General features: G+C 41.7%; 1 protein-coding gene across 11 annotated transcripts in view; it reads right to left on the bottom strand.

Annotated features, from left to right (window-relative positions):
* LOC121012749 (phospholipid-transporting ATPase IB) overlaps positions 1 to 20,494 on the bottom strand; it is a 651,500-nt gene that overhangs the window by 467,355 nt on the left and 163,651 nt on the right. For all 11 annotated transcript variants that reach the window (XM_040448061.1, XM_040448063.1, XM_040448066.1 and 8 more), the window contains 6 exons: positions 20,354 to 20,465; positions 13,890 to 14,055; positions 8,809 to 8,936; positions 7,885 to 7,962; positions 4,667 to 4,755; positions 367 to 411 (listed from right to left, as the gene is read on the bottom strand). In XM_040448061.1, the coding sequence (XP_040303995.1) occupies positions 367 to 411; positions 4,667 to 4,755; positions 7,885 to 7,962; positions 8,809 to 8,936; positions 13,890 to 14,055; positions 20,354 to 20,465 (618 nt within the window). The remainder of the gene's footprint in view (positions 1 to 366; positions 412 to 4,666; positions 4,756 to 7,884; positions 7,963 to 8,808; positions 8,937 to 13,889; positions 14,056 to 20,353; positions 20,466 to 20,494) is intronic.

Below are 20,494 nucleotides of genomic sequence, written 5' to 3'. Positions count from 1 at the left end.
ATGCCCATCAACAGATGAAGGGTTATACAAAATGTGGTATATACAGACAATGGAATATGACTCAGCCTTCCATGTCAATAGAATTCTGATACAGGCTACAATACGTATGACACAACTTTGAAGACATTATGCTGGGAAGCAGGAAGTATGGAAGGTATCAAGCGAAGGACTGGCTATTTCTTGTTAAATCCTTGTAGTTCTGCTATTACTTTTAAAAGCATATTCATGTTTAATTTTAATTTGGTTCTCTCTTGGAAAAAGAAATATGAAACTTTTATTAACAAAATATTTAAGCGAAAATGACGATAGAGAATTGTTCCAAAACCCTTCCCACTAAGACATCAAGAAGTGCTAGAATCCACTTACCAAAAATCATCTGAGGATGGTTCTCTTGTCAATTCTGGAAAATGACTGCCAGAGAAAGGGAAACAGAGTGTTCATAAAACTGATCAAGAGAGGCACTCACACAAAACATTCTCCGGGATAGATCATATATTAGGCACGAGACGACTCTTCACAAATTCAAGGAAACTTACGTCACATCAGGCATCATTTTCAACTATAATGGTAGGACCAGAATTCAATTACCAGAATGAAACTGAAAATTCAAAAATATGCGGAGATTACCCAACACGCCACTGAGCAACCAATGGGTCAGAGAAGAAATCAAAAGAGAAATAAAAAAAAAAAAAAAAAACACGGGGAGACAAAAGGAAATGGAAATATAACATAGTAAAACTTAGGGGATGTAGCAGAAGCAATTCTAATAAGGAAGTTCACAGCGATAAATACCTGTACGAAAAATCTAGAAAAATCCCAAATTACCTAGTCTTGCACCTCAAAAAACTAGAAAAAGAACAAATGACACAACGTCCTTTGTATACTAACTTCCTTAGCATAAGGAAGAAAGTAGCAAAGATTAGAGCAGAAATTAATGAAATAGAGGGGGAAAAAAAGATCAATGAAACTATGAGCTGGTTCTTAAAAAGATAAACAAAATTGACAAACCTTTAGCTAGACTCAGCAGAAAAAAGCAGGACTCAAAATCAGTAATGAAAGAAGTGATACAATATAAATATGAAGGCTCATAAGAGATACTATCAATAATTATATGCCAAGAAATTGGACAACATGTAAGAAATAGATAAATGGATAAATACCTAGAAACCTACAACATACCAAGACTGAATTATGATGAAATAGAAAATCTTAGATTGACTACTAGTAAGGAGATCAAGTCAGTAATCAATAGCCTAACAATCAAAAGTCACATCCAGACAACTTCACTAGTGAATTCTCCCAAACATTCAAAGAAGAATACCAATACTTATCAAACTCTTCCTAAAAAACAGAAAAGGAGAGACCCTCCCAAACTGTTTTTACAAGGTCAGCATTACCCTGATACCAAAACCAGTTAAGGGCACCACAAGAAAATTAGAGGCCAGTACCCCTGGTGAACACAGATGCAAATATCCTCCACAAAGTATTATCAAACTGAATATAATAATACGTTAAAAAAAATCATGCACCATGATCAGTTGGGATTTATTCCAGGATACAAGGATGGTTCAACATCTATATTCCATCAATGTGACACACAACATTAACAAAATGAAGGATAAATATCATATGATCATCTCACTACATGTAGAAAAAGTATTAGACAAAATTCAACATCCATTTATGACAAACATTCTCAACAAAATGGGTACAGAGGGAACATACCTCAACATAATAAAGGTCGCATGTGACAAGCCCACAGCTAACATCATAATAGTGAAAAGCCAAAAGCTTTTCCTCTAAAATCAGGAACCAAACAAAGATGGCCACTCTTGCCACTTTTATTCAACACAGCACTGGATATCCCAGCCACAGCAATCAGGCAAGAAAAATAAAAGGTACCCAATTCAGAGAGAAGTAAAATTGTCACTAATTGCGGATGACACAATACTATATATAGAAAACTGTAAGAGTCCACCAAGTAACTATTAAAACAAATGAATTTAGCAAAGGTCGGTTGTATTTCTGCGGACTAACAATGAATCATCAGAAGAGAAATTTAAAAATCTCAACCAAGGAGACGCAAAACCTGACACACTGAAAGCCGTAAGACATGAAAGAATACAAAGACTTAAATAAAGATTAAGATATTCCATGTCCATGGATGAGAAGAATTTACTGTCAACATGTCCGTACGAACCAAAGCAATCTACAGAGTCAATGTAATTCCCATTTAAATTCCAATAGCATTTCTCACAGGAACAACAAATAATTATAATTTGCATGGAACTACAAAAGACCTAAATTGCCAAAGCAATCTCGGAAAACAAGAACAAAGCCAGGGACATGACACAGCCTGGTTTCAGACTATATTACAAAGCTATAGCACTCAAAACAGGATAGCACTGGCATAAAAACAGACACATATATCAACGGAACAGAAAGGAGAGCCCAGAAATGAACCCATGCAATATGGTCACTTCATTTCTGACAAAAGTGCCGAGAATACATAACAGAGAAAGGACAATCTCTTCAATAAATGGATCTCTTCAACAACCTGGACAGCTATCTTACACCATACACAAAAATTCACTCAGAATGGACTACAGACTTGAACGTTAGACTTGAAACCATAAAACTCCTGCAAGTAAATATAGGTATAAGCTCCTAGACATTGATCTTGGATCAATGATTGATGATTGATGATTTTTTTGCATCTGACACCAAAAGCGAAGGCAGCAAAAAGCAAAAATAAACAAGTGGGACTACACCAAACTACAAAGCTTCTGCACAGCAAAGGAAGCCATCAACAAAATGAAAAGGCCACCTACTGAATCGAAGAAAATATTTGAACATCATATACGTGGTAAGGAGTTAATATCTAAAATATATAAAGAGCTCATGCAACTCAATGGAAAAAAAAATAATCTGATTAAAAATGAGCAGAAGGAGGGAGCCTGGGTGGCTCTGTCGGCTGAGTGTCCAAGTTCGGCTCAGGTCATGATCTCAACAGTTTGTGAGTTCGAGCCCCGCGTCGGGCTCTGTGCTGACAGCTTGGAGCCTGGAGCCTGCTTCAGATTCTGAGTCTCCCTCTCTCTGCCCCTCACCCGCTCACACTCTGTCTCTCTCTCTCAAAAGTAAATAAACATTAAAAAAAATTTTTTTAAATGAGCAGAAGGAGGGATGTCTGGGTGGCTCAATGGATTAAGCATCTCACTTCGGTTCAGATCATGATCTCGAGCCGCATATCGGGCTCTCTGCTGTCCACGCAGAGCCCACTTTGGGTCCTCTACCTCCCTCTCTCTCTTCCCCTCCTCCACTCATGCTCACTTGCTCTCTCAAAAATAAACATGTTTTTACAACGGGCAGAAGATCTGAATTGACATTTTTCTAAAGAATACAAACAGATGGCCAACAGGTACATGAAGATGTGTTAACCATCATGTAAATGAAAATCAACACCACAATGAGCTATCATCTCCTACCTGTTAGAATGGTTACAAGAAATAAGACGTGTTGGCAAAGAGGTGGAGGAAAGGAAACTCTTGTGTGCTTCTGGTGGGACTGTAAATTGGTGTAACTGCTATAGAGAACCATACGGAAGTTCCTCAAAAACTTAAAAATAAAACCACCGTATGACCCAGCAATTCCAATTCTGGGTATTTATGAAAGCTTCTGGGTATTAAGAAGATAAAAACACAAACTCAAAATGATATCTGCACCCCATGTTCACTGCAGCATTGTTTACATAGTCAAGATATAGTCATGACATCCTGTCTATAAATGGATGAAAGGATAAAGAAAATATGGTACATATGTACAAGACAATATTACTCAGCCATAAAAAAGGAAATCTTGCTATTTGTGACAACATGGATGGACCCTGAAGGTATTGTTAAGTGAAACCAGCCAGCCAGAGAAAGACAAATCCCATATGATCTTATGTGAAATCAAAATAAACAAACAAAGCAAGCAAGCTCACAGATACAGAGAACAGGTTAGTGGTTGCCAGAAACAAGGGGTGGGAGTGGTCAAAATGGGTGAAAGGTGCAAAAGATAAACATCCGCTTATAAAATAAGTCATGGGGATTTAACCTACAACATTGTGACTGTAGCTAATAATAAATACTATACTGCATATTTGAAAGTTACTAAAAGAATAGACCTTCAAAGCTGCAGCGCAAGAAAAAATCAATTTTGTAACTATGTGTGGTGACAGATGTTAACTAAACTTACTGTGGGGACCATTTTGCAATATATACCAGCACTGAATCACTATGTTATACATCTGAAACTAACAAAGTTACATGTCAGCTATACATCAATTAAAAAAAAAAAAAGGCATTCAGGTAAAAATAGGAGTAAGACATTTATAATTATTAGGTTATAAATTTAAAGAAGTTAAATTTATAGAATTAAAGTTTTGAAATTAAATTTATAACATTAAATCCAGGGATTTCTTACCAGGTAAATATTTGCAGAAATAAACTGTGTTAACTGTTCAAAGTTGGGACCCATTACATTTTAAACCCATTCAGTAGTTACTATATATCTAAATTTCTTACAAATATCCTTTCCAAATACCAAAAAGGTATTTGACTAAGCAACTAAAAATAAACTTGTTTTGCTGGAAGAATGCCAATCAAATTTTAAGCGATAAACTTACCCATAGGTTACCCCAGCAATGCTGCACTTCTTGAAGTTCATGATATTGCATGTAAGAGTTCCAGTTTTATCAGAAAATAGGTATTTCACCTAAATCAAAGAACGGAAGAAATGTACATCAAAACTGTAGTAAGCTATCAACACAAATAAATACAGTCTTTCCTTCTCTATTTTTCAAAAATCTCCATTAATTTTAAATTTTTTTTTCCAACGTTTATTTATTTTTGGGACAGAGAGAGACAGAGCATGAACAGGGGAGGGGCAGAGAGAGGGAGACATAGAATCGGAAACAGGCTCCAGGCTCTGAGCCATCAGCCCAGAGCCTGACGTGGGGCTCGAACTCACGGACCGCGAGATCATGACCTGGCTGAAGTCGGACGCTCAACCGACTGCGCCACCCAGGCGCCCCTCAAAAATCTCCATTAATTTTAAAAGGTAAATTCCCTCAAAGCAAGTAAAACACGTTTTATAATTATATATATTATAATGTTACAACATATTTTATAATTATATATTACATATATAAATATGTTTAATGCATAGACCACTGGGGCCCCTGGGTGGCTCAATAGGTTAAGTGTCCGACTTCGGCTCAGGTCATGATCTCGCTGTCTGTGAGTTCGAGCCCCACGTCGGGCTCTGTGCTGACGGCTCAGAGCCTGGAGCCTGCTTCGGATTCTGTGTCTCCCTCTCTCTCTGCCCCTCCCCTGCTCACTATCTCCCCCCAAAATAAATAAATATTTTTTTAATTAAAAAACAAACAAAACAAGAAAACCTTGTCCACTAACCAAGCCTAGAATGCAGTTGTGTGGAAACGTGCAAAGGAGGGGCCTCGATAACAGTCCTGCTGCCACATCCATCTCTAAGCACAAGCACTAGGTCCTTCCACAAGGACACATCACTCTCCAGGACAGTCCCACGATCTCATACAGCACCCTGGTCTAAGCGTTCAATATATCAAGACAACAAGCTCAGACTTGGGCAACACTCAAGACATTTTTTCTCACTCCACTCCTAATTGGATTAAGAAAGCACATCCTGAAACAACACAGAACATGAAGGTCCTCCATCATAGTAACAGTTAAGATTACACGAAGGCAGCACAGACGTGCTATAGATTATAGAACCTTCTGAGATACAAAGTTTTACAGATTTAACACACAAAGCTCCCAATATACAAAGGTGAAAACAGAAATTTCTAGAGGTCACGATTAGCTGAAAAGAGATGAACTCCAAATGCACATGTGCTGTGCGAGTTATGTTCTCTCCAGTGGATCATGTGATGGGGAAGAGCATAGGAGGATGGCTGCCCAGTTCAGGCTCTGGACACAAACTAGTTAATGTGGACTCTGGAAAAGTCACCTCCTCCTTCTGGGTCCCGCTTTCCACATCTATCAAACAAAGAGTTTGGCCAGAAGATACACAACATCTGGGAAATGAGGTCATGGATTGGTGAAGGGAGAATAATTAACAGAACTGTCTCCTGTAAAAATTCCAGTTTCTCGGTGGTTTTCTAAAGAGGGGCCATGATTGCTACTGGATGTACTCCAGGGATCACAAGGGGGAAGCCATGCTCTACTATTTTATGGAAGAGGGATTAATGTGTGAATATTTATTCTGTACTTTCTCTTAATGAAACGATAGAAGCAAATGCACTATGAATTATTTTTAAAGCAATCAAAGGGTCTTCAAGTAAAGGAAAATTAGTAATGTTCCTAAAGAAGTCAAATATTACATAGAAATAAAAATCAGTAAAGTATGGGTAATTAATGCTTCAACCATAAGTTTTTTTTTTTTTTTTAAGTTTACTGATTTTGAGAAACAGTGTGAGTGGGGGAGGGGCAGAGAGAGCTGGAGAGAATCCCAAGCAGGCTCTGGGCTACCAGCCCAGAGCCCAGTGAGGGGCTTGAACTCACGAACCTGAGCCAAAACCAAGATTGGGATGCTCGACCGACTGAGCCACCCAGGTGTCCCTGTAAGTTTTTACATGCAGTAGGTCGAGGGGTATAAAAAATTCAGTAGAATCAGCCTTCCAATAAGCAGAGTTTCCTTCTGCCCCTCTTTTTTAAAAATTAAAATATTATATCACAATGTTCAAAATGAAAGTTTTCTAAGAAGGATTATCAAGATTTGCTCTCATTCTGCCTGTTGAGTTTTAACTTACCCTTAAGTTCCAAGTCAAAACTAGGTAGAGCTTGACCCCAAGCAAACTTTTCCCACATTCCCAATCAGGATGAATTATTATCCTGGGTACAACTTGAGCACTTGTAATCCATCAATTACTCGGATCCAACTTAACGGGTCCTGAGAACAACGGTAAACTGAGCACCGTGTTAGACTATGACCAAGGCAACCAAAGACTTCATATTGGGCACATCCACACCCTCAAATAGACTCGAAAGGTTCAGGACAGAAATAGATACCACGTCACTATCGTGTCTCTCATTTTACTGTTTTTACATTTGGAGAGACTGTCATGGAGACATGGAAGAGAGATTAACTTTACCTGAAAAACTAAAAAAGCATTCAAAGAGGAGGCAAATTTAGTCTGACATATATATATATATAGCACCCACCTTACAGGGCTGTTGGGAGGTTTAAATAAGATGAATAAAAGGAAATTACAACCTTTAGTTCCAATGTGTTCAAAAGAGGGCTTTCCTTACAGTAATTTCAACACAGGATGAAGATAAAACGCAAACACAACTCATTAAAGGCAATAGGGGTTTCAAAGGTGAGAGCAGAAAAGAAACTCGTTCCCCGGAATGTTCCAGAAACAAAATCTAAAACATGTGAGAAATGTAATAGATTTACGTCCCTTCAAATTAGTTCCCTCATGTTTTTGTAAGGTTACCCAATACCTGCATGTCTCAATCATGGTTTTCCCCATCATTTCCTCCTGATAAACAATGTTAATATCCAAACTAACGTTGCACTTTAGTTTTTGTGTTAATTTTTTTGCAGGTACCTTCTAGGTAATATAATACACTGATGCCTCAAAAAAGCAGGTGAAAACCAACTAACATTTCTATTTAGTAATATTGTACTTTCATTATATATATATATCTATGTATAGATGTATATAGATATAGATATAGATCTTCAGACATCAAAACCACATTCCCAGAGAACTATTTTTCCAAAATGTCTGATGGTTCTAGCACTGGCCTCCCCAGATGCTCGTGCCACCACTACCAAAGTTCCCAAAGAAGCTCTCACCTGCCCCAGCTCTTCATTAAGATTTGAGGTCCTGGCCATCGCAGGGGTGTCATTTCCTAGATAATACATATCTGTGTCCTGAGAGAGAGGGGGAGGTGGGGAGGACGCTTCAGAAAATAAATACCATTAGTCCTTCACTCGGATCAACGCAGAAAAGTGGCTACAACTGATAGTATAAATGCTCATTTGGGTGGGGAAGTACAATGGCCATTAGTATAGAGAACACTGTGACAGAAGACAATATGCAATTTATACACAGAAGATTCGGTTGCAAGACGATCACTGCATGACCTAGTCCAAGCCATGCTTGTGATCAGCCAATACCTCATTCACAGGGTTGCCGGCAAGATCAAATAACAATGCACAGGAAGGTGCCCAGTCTACAAGCACTGGCTGAAGTTCACTGCTTAATGGCCACGGTAGCTCCTGAAAACTTCCACCTCCACTCTCGCAACAGAATCCAAGTGTATATATGGTCACGGTGAATTTGATACACGGTGCACACTAAAACAGACACACCTACGAGACCTTTCCTGCGGCACTAATTAGACTGTAAATGCAGGAACGCATTTGCAGCCACTTCGTCCCCACTCACCCGAAGACATTCGCCCGCTGAGCACTCTGCCTCCATTATCTCACTTAATCCTCACAAGGACCCCCTGAATGGGCACCCACGTCCTCCCCTTTCACAGACCAGGAAGCGGAGGTCGCAGGCAACTAGTCCTTGCCACCACCGGCTCAGCAACAGCCTTGCCAGAGACCCCCTGCCAGTCGTCTGGCCAGTTTAAGTCCCAGACCCAATCCTAAATTAACCACGTTCTTCCTTTTCTGGGAGCTCGCCTGAGAGGCTCTGAGCCAACGGGAGAAAACACTGGTTGACCTTGCTCCAGTCACCCAACTTTGAAGCTCTGCTGTGATACTCACCCAGTTTATAAAAAGGGCTTGAGTGTATTTCACAACCTCAAGAGTCACCAACAGACTGATGGGAATCAGATTGTTGTACAAGATGATGAACGTCAACAGGTTATAGCCGAAATTATCCGAGGTCGTGTCTGTGGAAGAAAAGCAGAGCATCTGTGAGCTTTAGTTCGTCTCCACTCGGTTTCCCTTTCCTTTATTCTTGTGGAACTTTTCTAAAAGACGTTCGTGGTTTATGTATAAATTGAGAGCTTCGAGTTACAACACTGTGAGCACCTACTACGTGGCATACAGCGCATACCAAGACTGTTAACAGAATCCCTTCCACCAGAGAGCTGGCTTCTAACAGGAGGTTGTGGGGGAGGAGAGGAAGCAGGAGCCAGCACGCCCCTCACCGTCCATGCAGCAGGCTACATCTACTGAAGGAGGAGTTCGTAGGGCATTGCTGAAAACCCGGACAGGAGGTTTTGCAATGGGAAGGCATAGTCGCTGAAGGCCATCCGGAGGCGGCTTTAGTCCAGTTTTGGCAGAAAGAGACAAGCCAGCTAACTAAAAAGGATGTAGAAAAGAAAGCAGGCATTTCAAATGGCTGTAAGGAATATCTACGACCTCGCTAATAAGGTCAGAGTCTATTTGGAATCCTCCAAAGAGTGTGTAAGGTACAAAAAAAACAAGTGTCACTGGTGGCGGGCAAAGAGAGAGAGGTAGGAAGACTTGAGCCTATTTACTGAAGGTCAGAGAAGGAAATCTTAACAGAGGAGGACCCCTAAGGATGGAACAAGACCCCTAGAGAGGACAGAATCCAAGGCAGAAGTAGGGTCAGTGTGGCCAGGAAAAGGGACCAGGAGAGGGAAAAGAGGTCCGTATCAAAAGACAAAAGTTCTTTTCCTAATGAGCAGGACACTCCGGTTGAAGGAAAAAGTGGTATGATCTTAACTTGGCAAGGGGGGAGGGAGGATTGCAGCCGGCTGAAGGTTTGGATTTAAAAATGCCTCTTGAGGGGAATGGGTGTTTCAAGAAAGCAAAGGCTAGGATTGGAGATTAGTAGTTTGTAGGGACTTGAAGTCCCGGTTGAGCTTTTCCTCCCCAGGACATTAGTCCAACGGTGGTGGTTGGACTCAGCTGGAGAGTTCTAGAGGGTAGTTGTGATGGCAAGATAAAGGGCTGGTGAAGGATGACAGCGAGGGGGCACGAGCTGGTCAGGGGCTGTTGTGACCTTCGCCCCAACCCCTCACTTCTTCTCACCCGCCAAGGCTTCGATTTTCCCTGCCAAATGCTTCTTTTCTTTCTAACATGTCACTTTGCTATCTTGTTCTTTTGAATTATATAGTTGCTAAACAGCATCTCGAAGTACCAATAGTCGACAAATGTCCCCGAGGTTTAATTTGCTCAGGAAGAGCTGCCGAGGAGAATCGCGTATTAAGAAATTTCAAATGTCAGGTTTCAATACAGGCCAAAAATTGCTTCGGACCGTCACAGACAGCGTCAGTAAGTAGAGTACATTCAGGAGAGACCCTACGCATAAAAGTTCATTCAGCCAAACAAAAGCAATCAAGTGGAGGTGAGCGAGGACAGAAGATGAAGTCACAGCTCCGAGACCGACAATGCGAAGGTGAAGTCCGACGGCTCTTGCCAGAGCTATGCCAACTTTTCCATAGGAAAACAAAGCAGAGAGCATTATGGGTGGGACAGAGAGACCATTCTTCCACCATAAATCATGCAGCTAATACTGGAATTTGACATTAGGCTACTCATTTATTTTAATGTTTATTTATTTTTGAGAGTGGGGGAAGGGCAGAAAGAGAGGGAGACCCAGGCTCCAAGCAGTCAGCCCACAGCCCGATGGGAGATGAACTCATGAACCACGAGATCACGACCTGAGTCAAAGTTGGACGCTTAACCGACTGAGCCACCCAGGCGCCCCGACATTAGGCAATTTAAGTGCCAGCTCCCACAAATCCTGTATACCAAGATAGTGGCCAATGCTGTTTATTTATCCAGATCATGATATTTTGAAACTATGCATGTACAGAAAGTATCAGTCTTCATATTTGAAGCTGGACATATAATACAGTCCAAATCCAAATTTTAAGAACAAAACCAAGGGTTTTGATCCAACCTACAACTCGAGTCCTGGTCATACTTGTGAAAGTTGCAACAATAGTTCTCCTGAGCAGTTAAAAGTGTTTGATTTTTCCGCATGAGATAATTAGAAAAGGAAAAAAATGTTTTGACAGTTTAACCAAAATACATTTAAAGATAGGAATAACAAAAACTTCAAGAAAAGATTCAAAAGTTTTAAAATTCAAATTTAGTTCTCAAAACATTTTGTCATTAAATTGATTTGTCTTCTGGAATTGCTCTATAAGAAGCTTAGCAAATCTCTCAAAACAGGAAGCAATAGAACTGGACAAAATTATCAAAACCAAGTAGTTAAAGTGCTTGGAAATTAATCACAGTGCCTACAAAAAAAATTCAAAAGCATACATTTAAAAATATCTACTTAATCTAAGTGGAAACTTCTGGCATTTAAGTCAGAGGCTATTTCCCTCTTCTTTCCCTTTGAGCCATGATGCTCAAATTCTGTTCGGGGTGGGTAGACGGGACTTGCGGCTCTCACGCCCCTGGCCCCAGCTCCATGAGAAATTCTATCCCAGGGTGAGGCAGGCCGCGACTCCAGAGGAAGGCAGGTTGTCAGGACAGGACTAGCCTGAGGAAGATGTCATTATTTGGAACACAGCACGAAAACCGCCATGCCGAGGGCACTGCCACAAAGAATAGGGATCCCAGGGGCTAACAATCAGGGAAGACGTACATCTCTCGGTACTAGCAGGAGCAAACAAAACAGAAGGCCGGCTAGAAATCAAAAAGGGATATCTGTGGAAATAAATGACCGAAGAAACCTTGGAAAGATCACACTCCACCCTGGTGGTCCAGAAAATCACGTCCACGCGCAAGGCTGCGCTTGCTTAGGAGAGACTTATGAACTACCAGTCCCCGGCTGAACATGGTCAGACTTTAAATTCCCCAAACACTGAAGGTATTCCACAGCCACACACAGATCAAACAACAAAGGAGTTTTACCACGACCTTACTATCTCAAGGCGTTTAAGCACAACCTCTGACCAATCACTGCATGACCCCTAAGCTATGCTGACCCTAGGAATCCAGGCTTAAAGATAAAACCAAGAAGAGTGAGTGCTAATGAGGATAGGGTTTCTTTCTGCAGTGATGAAAACATTCAAGTTAGGTAAGGGCTAAAGGCAGCACAAATAGGAATATACTAAAAACCTTGATATAGCTTAAACTATACATTTCAACAGTTTTAAAAACATGGGACTAAAACTGAGCAGTAAGAGGCAGGAGAAAACACTTTACAGAATTTTTCCAGGCAAGTCACTAAACAGGTAAACAAAAAACAGCAACAAACCCCAGGAGGAAGAGGAAACCGTCCCGAATTGCTGCAACATATTATCTAAAGCACCCAGGTTTCAACAACCAACAGCAAAAATATGAAACATACAAGGAAACAAGACAAAAAGAAATGCCTCTGAGGGGGACCCAAATGATGGACCAAAGACTTCAAAGCTATTATAAAGAACTAAAAGAAACTGTTTAAAGAATTAAAAGAAAGTATGATGACAACGACTGATCAGAGAACACTGATAAAAAGATAAAAGAACCAAATGGAAATTCTGAAACGGAAAAGTATGATCATTGAAATTAAAGAAATCCCCGTGAAGCTGACCAGACGTGAGGCAGCAGAGGAGAGTAACAGACAAACTTGAATGCAGATCAATAGAGATTACCCAATTTGAAGAACAGAAAGAAAACAGAATAAGAAAAAACTAACAGAGCCTAATAAAGTCCCATCATGTGGACCAATACGTGCATAATAGAACTGCCAGAAAGAGAAGGAAGTGAAGATGTGGCAGAAACAATATTTGAATAAATCGTAGCTAAAAAACTTCCCACGCTTGATGAAAAATATTAATGGACACATCCAAAAAGCTCACCAAACTCCAAATGAAAGAAACTCAAAATTACTGAAAACCCAGGACAATTTTGAAAGCAGCAACAGGAAAATCACTCACATACAAGGGGAAACTTAGTAGGATTAACAGCTGACTTCTCATCAGTACAACAGAGGCCAGAAGGCAGTGAGATGGCATGTGCAAGGTACTGGTAGGAAAAGAACACCAACCAAGAATTCTACAAGAATCCTGTATCAGCAAAACTCTGCTTCAAAAACAAAGGAGAAACTAATACATTCCAAGATGAAAACAGAATTTGTTGCTATCCAGTCTGCCTTACAAGAAATACCAATGGAAATTCTCCGGGATGAAAGGAAGGGACACCAGACAGGAATTAAATCCATATGAACAAAGGATATCAGTACGAGTAATTACACAGGGACTTCTCTTTATCCTTTCTTTTGGATTTAAAAAAACACGGCAAATTGCACCGTTGGACTTATATACAGACGTAATATAGGACAGCACAAAGGAATCAGAGGACCAAGCTATTATGAAGCAAAGAAATAACACAAGCTGGTAACTCAAATCTACAGGAAGAAATAAAGAGTACCAGAAATAGTAAATAAGTAGGTTAATGTAAAACAACTCTACATTTTTTTGTCTTTTTGCTTAATAGACACTAGATTATATAAAGCAACAACCATAACAACGTATTACTAGGTTGATAACATAGACCTAATTTATATGATAATAGCACAAAGCAGGCAAAGAAATGAATCCATACTGGAGGAAAATTTCTGCATTTTACTGGAATTATGTTAGTATTAGAGGCAGATGCCCATAAACTGAGACATTAATCCCTAAGAGCAACCACTAAGAAAGTAACTCAAAAAAATCATTAAAAATATAATCATTTGAATATAAAACAATCCCCAAATATGTCAATCTTCATTTCATCACATGACTCCTAATCTTCCAAAAAGGCTGGCCTTATAGAGAGTAGCCAAAAGAATGAAGGATGGGCATGGCCACCCACATAGACGGTACTTGAAAGGATTCTCCAAAACTGGTTTAATCTTACTTCAACAAGCACTCCATCCAGACACTTACCCATCTTCTTGATGTACCAGTTCTTTCCACCTTGAGACCCATTCCAGTACAGGGCCCCCACCGAGCTCACCAAGGCCATGACCAAGAGGATGCCAAACAACACCAGGATCTGCACATTGGTCACTTTCTCAACATTCGATCTTTTGAGAGGTGCTTTTGTGGAATTCTGTACAACAGCAGTGAAAATCAGTAAGAGTCACAGAACAGGTTTGAGGTTAAGGAGTGGGGAGAAAAGGAGGTAAGTAAACCAAATTCAACACATAAAAAGTAAAAGACTGTATTTTTTCCCAATAACCTATGGAATTAAAAAGTGCACCGCACTCCTGAATCAACAATGTTTGAAATAAAGAACACATTTCAACTCTTCATGCTTCAATCTGTACTTAGGATTACATTTTAGTACAAAATTGGCTACTTTTGCAATCTTAGAAAACAAGTTCTAAATCATTTAAAGTCAGTTTAAAACAGGATGTTTTTAATGCAAGAGAAACTTAAAGATTCTGTGCCATAAGAATCTAGAGTGAATGTCCCAAGTAATCTAGCTCTACGATTAAAATACAAAGAACTATTTTTCAAGTATGTATTTTCCCCTCAAAATGGAGGGGAAAAAAAGACCTACACAGACACACAGACACCGAAAATGCAAAATAGGTGTTGACATGATTAGGTGTCAAAATGAATGGACAAAGGGCTCATTTGGAAAACTGAACAAGGAACAAGCAGGTACATGAGGAAAACTCTAGTGGTCGTGAGAAATCTGAGTGCAGTCTTGAATTATAAACAAAATGTAGACAGGAAAGTAAGACAAAAGCGGAACACAGCCTAACCATCAACAAACATGTACGGTCTAATTCCTGACTGCCAGTGGGGAAACCATCCCAGCTCAAACAGAGGCCAGTGTCGGCAAGTCAGTTTAGAAAGATTCGTTAAAGCCGGATTCAAGGACCGCTGCTTATCAGGTAGAAAATTTGGGACTACATCCTCTTAGCACTGGAAAAGTCAGTAGAACTGTTCACACTGGACAGTTATGCACCTGAAGTCATTTTACTAAAAATTCTGATTCTAATTGCGCCGGGGAAAACAATGAATGGTTCCCCAATGATGCCCATGCCCTAATACCTGGACCCTGTAAATACGTTGTTTTATGTGATAAAAGGGGCTCTGCATATAATTAAATTAAGGACATGATTTGGGGAGATTATCTTAGATTAGCCAAGTGGGTCCAATTTAATCACGTGGGCCCTTAAAAACAGAAAATGAAGGGATCCTTTCCTGGCTACAGTCAGAGGGAGACACAAGACTAGTCCAAGGCGTACAATACTGCCGTCTTTGACAATGGAAAGCGAGGGTCATGAACCAAGAAGTTCAGGACGCCTCTAGAAGGCTGGAAAGAGCAAGGACAAGATTCTCCTCTAGAACCTCCTGGAGTGTTCTAGAAAGGAATGTTGTTCTGCAGGGGTCGTGACAGGGGTGAGACCCATATCAGACTTCTGACCTAAAGAACTAGATAACATGACGACTTCATGTTGTTCTAAGCTACTGAGTCCCTATAATTTGTTACAGCAGAGCAGTGACAGGGAGTGGATATAGTAACCCCGAAGATGGTAATAGTCCATTCCTGGAGGTGAGCCGCCCCTGGATTAAATCAGGAGCCAGGAACTGGATAGGGGCAGAAGGACACAGGCTGCAGTCTGCAAGTCTCCCTCCAGGAGTCACGAGCCTGGTCTCTCAGGTGCCAACACTGGTTTGTGAAAATCGGGTGATTTGAAAGCTTGAAGGGCACTCACTGGCCTTAAAAATGGTGCCTTGTTCAAAACTTCACTCATGACTCTTCACTATTTTTCATTCATCTGATCAGTAAAAAAAATGTAGGATGAGAAGGTCTCCAAACATAAAAACATGGATCAAGTCACAACATAACAAAATCAAGATGCAAACAGGGAGCAATCCATCCCTATGTTCCCTCGATAATACGGTTCCACAACATCGCTGAAACTGTCACCAAACCCACCAATGCTACCCTCATGATCTGGTTTCCTGTAGGGGTGGGGAGGTGGGGAATCGTTTTACAGGCAATTTTGAAGTGCTTAAGTATTTAAACAGCCCAGCAGCATTTTCCTTTATATATCCTCTCTTCTCCCTTTCACTTCAGTTCTCTGAATTATTTGTCCTTTACAGACTTTTTTTTTAATGTTTATTTTATGGGGCACCTGGGTGGCTCAGTCAGTTAAGCTTCCGACTTCAGCTCAGGTCACAATCTCACGCTTCGTGGGTTCGAGCCCCGCGTCGGGCTCTGTGCCGACAGCTCTGAGCCTGGAGCCTGCTTCGGATTCTGTGTCTCCCTCTCTCTCTGCCCCTCCCCTACTCATGCATGTTCTCTTTCTCTCTCTCAAAAAATAAGTAGTAAAAAAAAAAAAAAAAGAATTTAAAATGTTTATTTTGAGAGAGAGAGAATGAATGGGGGAGGGACAGAGAGAGAGGGAGAGAGAGAATCCCAAGCAGGCTCCATGCTCCATGCAGGGCTGGATCCTATGACTGTGAGATCGTGACTTGAGCTGAAATCAAGTCGAAGACTTGACCAACTGAGCCACCCAGGCACCCCTGTCCTTTACAGACTTTAAAATTTCCTTTAGAATCTAAATGGAAGTCCATTAGTGAAGGTTGACCCATCAAAAATCAAATCCCATCTACAGGTTGATGGGGACAACATATCACCTCTGGTCTTATGGAAAGAGCAAGAGACCCATTCCAAGACTCCCTATCCCAATCTTTTAAAACTCATGATCTTATCTTTTCGTGTTTATTTTTGAGAGACAGAGAGACAGAGAGAGAGTCAGAGTGTGAGCGGGGGAGGGGCAGAAAGAGAGGGGGGACACAGAATCCAAAGCAGGCTCCAGGCTCCGAGCTGTCAGCACAGAGCCCGATGTGGGGCTCGAACTCACAAGCAATGAAACCATGACCTGAACCAAAGTCGGACGCTTAACCGACTGAGCCACCCAGGAGCCCCAAGATCGTATCATTTTTAACAAACGTTCACTGGAGGCACAGAGAGAAAAAAAAATTACAATACACATCATTTCTGTGACTTCATTAGTTTCTTGGCTTCTGATCTTTTCCAACTATTGAGTCCTGGCCAGTGAACAGGGTTAGGAAAAGCTATCTTGTGTCCAATATTAGAGCCCAAAGCTTCAATCACATGTAGTTCGTGCAGAGCTGAGCTCTGCCTACTCACTCCCATTCCCTGAACATCTCAACTTGCAGAGATGAGCGTGTAATGTTAATTCTGACTAGCATTGAAAATTCTTCTACAAAATTCTTAGGAAACACTGCTACTTCTGAGTAATGGAGTTCTGTAATAGAAACCAGTCAAAATGTCAGAGTCTGAAAAAGCTTCCAACTGACCTAAATTTCACACATTTTCGTCTTTCCTAACAGAGTAGTCAACAGAGCAACTAGTGAGAACATGCCCTCCGGAGCCATACTGCCTAGGTTCGAATCCCAACTCTCCCTCTTACCGGGTGGGTATGTCATTTCAGTAACTTACTTAGACACTCGGTCTCAGCGTCCTCATCTAGAAAGTGGGCACAACAATAGTATCTTCCTCATAGGGCCATTGTGAGGAATAAACGATTTAGTACATGCAAATTGCTTAGAACGATGAATGAAGGCACTAAGTATTTGCTGTAATTAATGTGATAATACCCCTTGCCCATTAAATCAACCAATAGAAACTGTAATATTGAAAATATTTCCACACGTAACTACACCCAACTTGAAACAAGGGAACTCTGAAGAGTGGAACACACTGCGGGAAGAGCTTAAAGAACGAACGCGAAAGTAGCAGACCCCTAAAGCAATTGTGCTTCCTCTCTGTGGTCAAGCAGCACACGTACAGACAAAAACGTTAGTTCACAAGCAGAACAGTTTCCAGCTACAGGTGTTATATTATATTGCACTTAAAAGCTCCTTATTTTTAGTTGTTGTTCCAGTCCTAAAGGCACGGTGCACCTAGCACAGATGTTTCTGGGGATTTCCATCATTCTGCACTCAAACAGTCAACACGTAACAAGCCTCGCATGGGTTTATCACGTGTAGGTGCGATGAGAAGCACCCATCTCACGAGACGCAAACTTCATGAGGTAACTCTGTGCACACCTTGCTCAATAACAAGATGATGGGATCATTTTTAGGCATAACTTAATTATCTCTTACACCTTAGCTACAAAGCTACACTACCAATGTCACCCTGAAAAAAACAACCGGCATACAAGGAGTCTTGGAGAGGGGTGAAATTTGTAACATGCACAATCTAAACACCGGTCTTGGGGTCCCAAACTTGAGCTCTTTGTCACCTGTCACGTCACCATCAAAACACAAGTGATCTGGGGCACCTGGGTGGCTCAGTCGGTTAAGCGGCCAACTTCGGCTCAGGTCACGACCTCACAGTTTGTGAGTTCGAGCCCCACGTCGGGCTCTGTGCCGAGGGCTCGGAACCTGGAGCCCGCTTCCGATTCGGTGTCTCTCTCTCTCTCTCTGCCCCTCCCCCACTCTCTCTCTCTCTCAAAAATAGACATTAAAAAATTTTTAAAAACCAAAACAAAACAGAAGCGAGCTGGTTAGTGGAGTGTTCTAATCAGCTCTGAACTGGTGAGGACCCAGCCAGGAGGACAGACCAGACGCCTCTCGGATTCACCAAAGGATCATGAGCCATCCAAGAAGGGCCTCAGCATTCACTACTTATTCTTCAGGCTGCCACGGACCCCCACCCTCTCATACACACACCCCCCCTCCCCCGCAGCCATTCCAACACGCCATGCCATTCCATCCCAGGCCCGGAACTTCTCCGCGACCTCCTCCTCCTCCTCCACTGGGAGCTTTCCTTACCCAGGTGAGGGCACTCCTTCCCTGAAGCCCCTCAAGCAGAGGGTGCTTACACACCTCGGCCTGGGAAGCTGGTGGCACTTCTGACGCTTTATGCCTCTGATGCCACGTTAAAATGCTCCCCCGTGACATTCACGTCATTCGGCTACGCTGCCTCTTCCCTCAGCAAGTCCGCCGACCTCTGGGCCATGGCCCCCACGCTCCCAGGAGGTGAGCATTTGGCTTAAGGCATCCATCTTGGCCCCAGGGCTGCCATCATCCCGTCTTCACGACCATAGCTCCGACCGTCAGATGTGTGGTCTCTCAGCCCCGTATTTCCCAGCCTCCCACAGTCCTACCATCGGCCTCCCCCGGCTCACTCTCAGGTCTCTCCACCCAAGAAATCCCAGGACGAGTACTCCACACGGCCTGTCACGCAGCAGCTGCAGCAGCCTTCGAGCCTCACGAGCCTCTGAAGCCTCCTCACCCGCCTCTGAAGCCTCCTCACCCGAAGCCTCCTCACCCTCCACCTCCCGCCACCCTGACTCTGTTGCATTTCCCAGCTGGGGCGGACGTGGGCTCCAACGCGTCATCTGTTCTAGTCAACAGGTAACTCTCTCCTCTTCCATCATCTGATTAAAAGAGCGGACCAACTCAAGAGCACCCCTCTCTCTAACCCTCCATCTAAAATGTGCTTTCAGCACGGAGTCCGCTAACAGCCCCAATACTGGGGGGCCTGGCCCTTCTGTAGTCACCCACAGGACTTGACTGCGCTACCCGGCAATTCCCCTTTACTCCTTAGTCCATGTGGCTCCCAGAGGATGAGTTGGGCCTTTCACTATTGCATCCATATAGGCCAGCTCAAGACTTGGTGCACGGTGGTCACTACATGTTTTTGAACGAAGAAGTACAGTCAAATATATGCTTCGGAAGCGAAACTAAAGAGCAGACAAGCCAAAAGCCGATTCTCATGAACAGCAACCGTTAGCAAAGTAAGATGCCAAACGAAACCAAAGAAATGTGAGAAATGACACATCAGGACACTGATTTATACAGAATTTCAAAACCTGTCTGGCGAAACACATCATAATACAAATGCGGGCTGCTTCAAACCCACAAATAATAATTTAAAAATCACGATCAGGGAGAAAGAGCAAAATCATTTCAATTTTTTTTTTTTGGGTGTATGAAGAATAAACATTAACTCAAAAATAACTGATTTTACATTGCCAAGGGTTCAATTAAAAGGACAATTTACTGTAAAATCCTAATTCACAGGGTGAGGAAGAGAAGCAGAGAAATAAGGAAGTTAGAATGAATCCCCGCTTAAGTGCAGAAGACAAAATAAGTTAGAACTGTTTGTCCCCCTCAGTCTGGAAACCAAAGACCATCTATATTTCAGGCAAGAGATAATACACATGCGATACGATCATAGAAATCCAGGAAAAACTACCCAAGGAATCAGGTACGTCCTTTCCAAATTTAGGTCACAAACTTGAGCTTCCCAAATGCAACACCTGCATTTGCACTCTCTACTCTAGAAAAACGGAAAGAAAAAATAAATTCTAAAACCAGCATTGTTTTTCAGCATAGAAATGTTTTACCTGCATGAGTTTGGTGTCGTGTCCAGTATAAACAACTATGCCAAAGACCCACTGAGTGTTTCTAAGCTGTGTACCTCTTAATAAGATCTGGTCGGGCCCAAGGGGAACAGGGCTAAAAATAAGAAACAACATTTATATTTA

This window comes from Herpailurus yagouaroundi, unplaced genomic scaffold, assembly GCF_014898765.1.
Source record: "Herpailurus yagouaroundi ecotype Mexico unplaced genomic scaffold, PumYag 197, whole genome shotgun sequence".
NCBI classification, from domain to species: Eukaryota; Metazoa; Chordata; class Mammalia; order Carnivora; family Felidae; genus Herpailurus; species Herpailurus yagouaroundi.
This window is presented reverse-complemented; position numbering and strand designations above follow the sequence as displayed.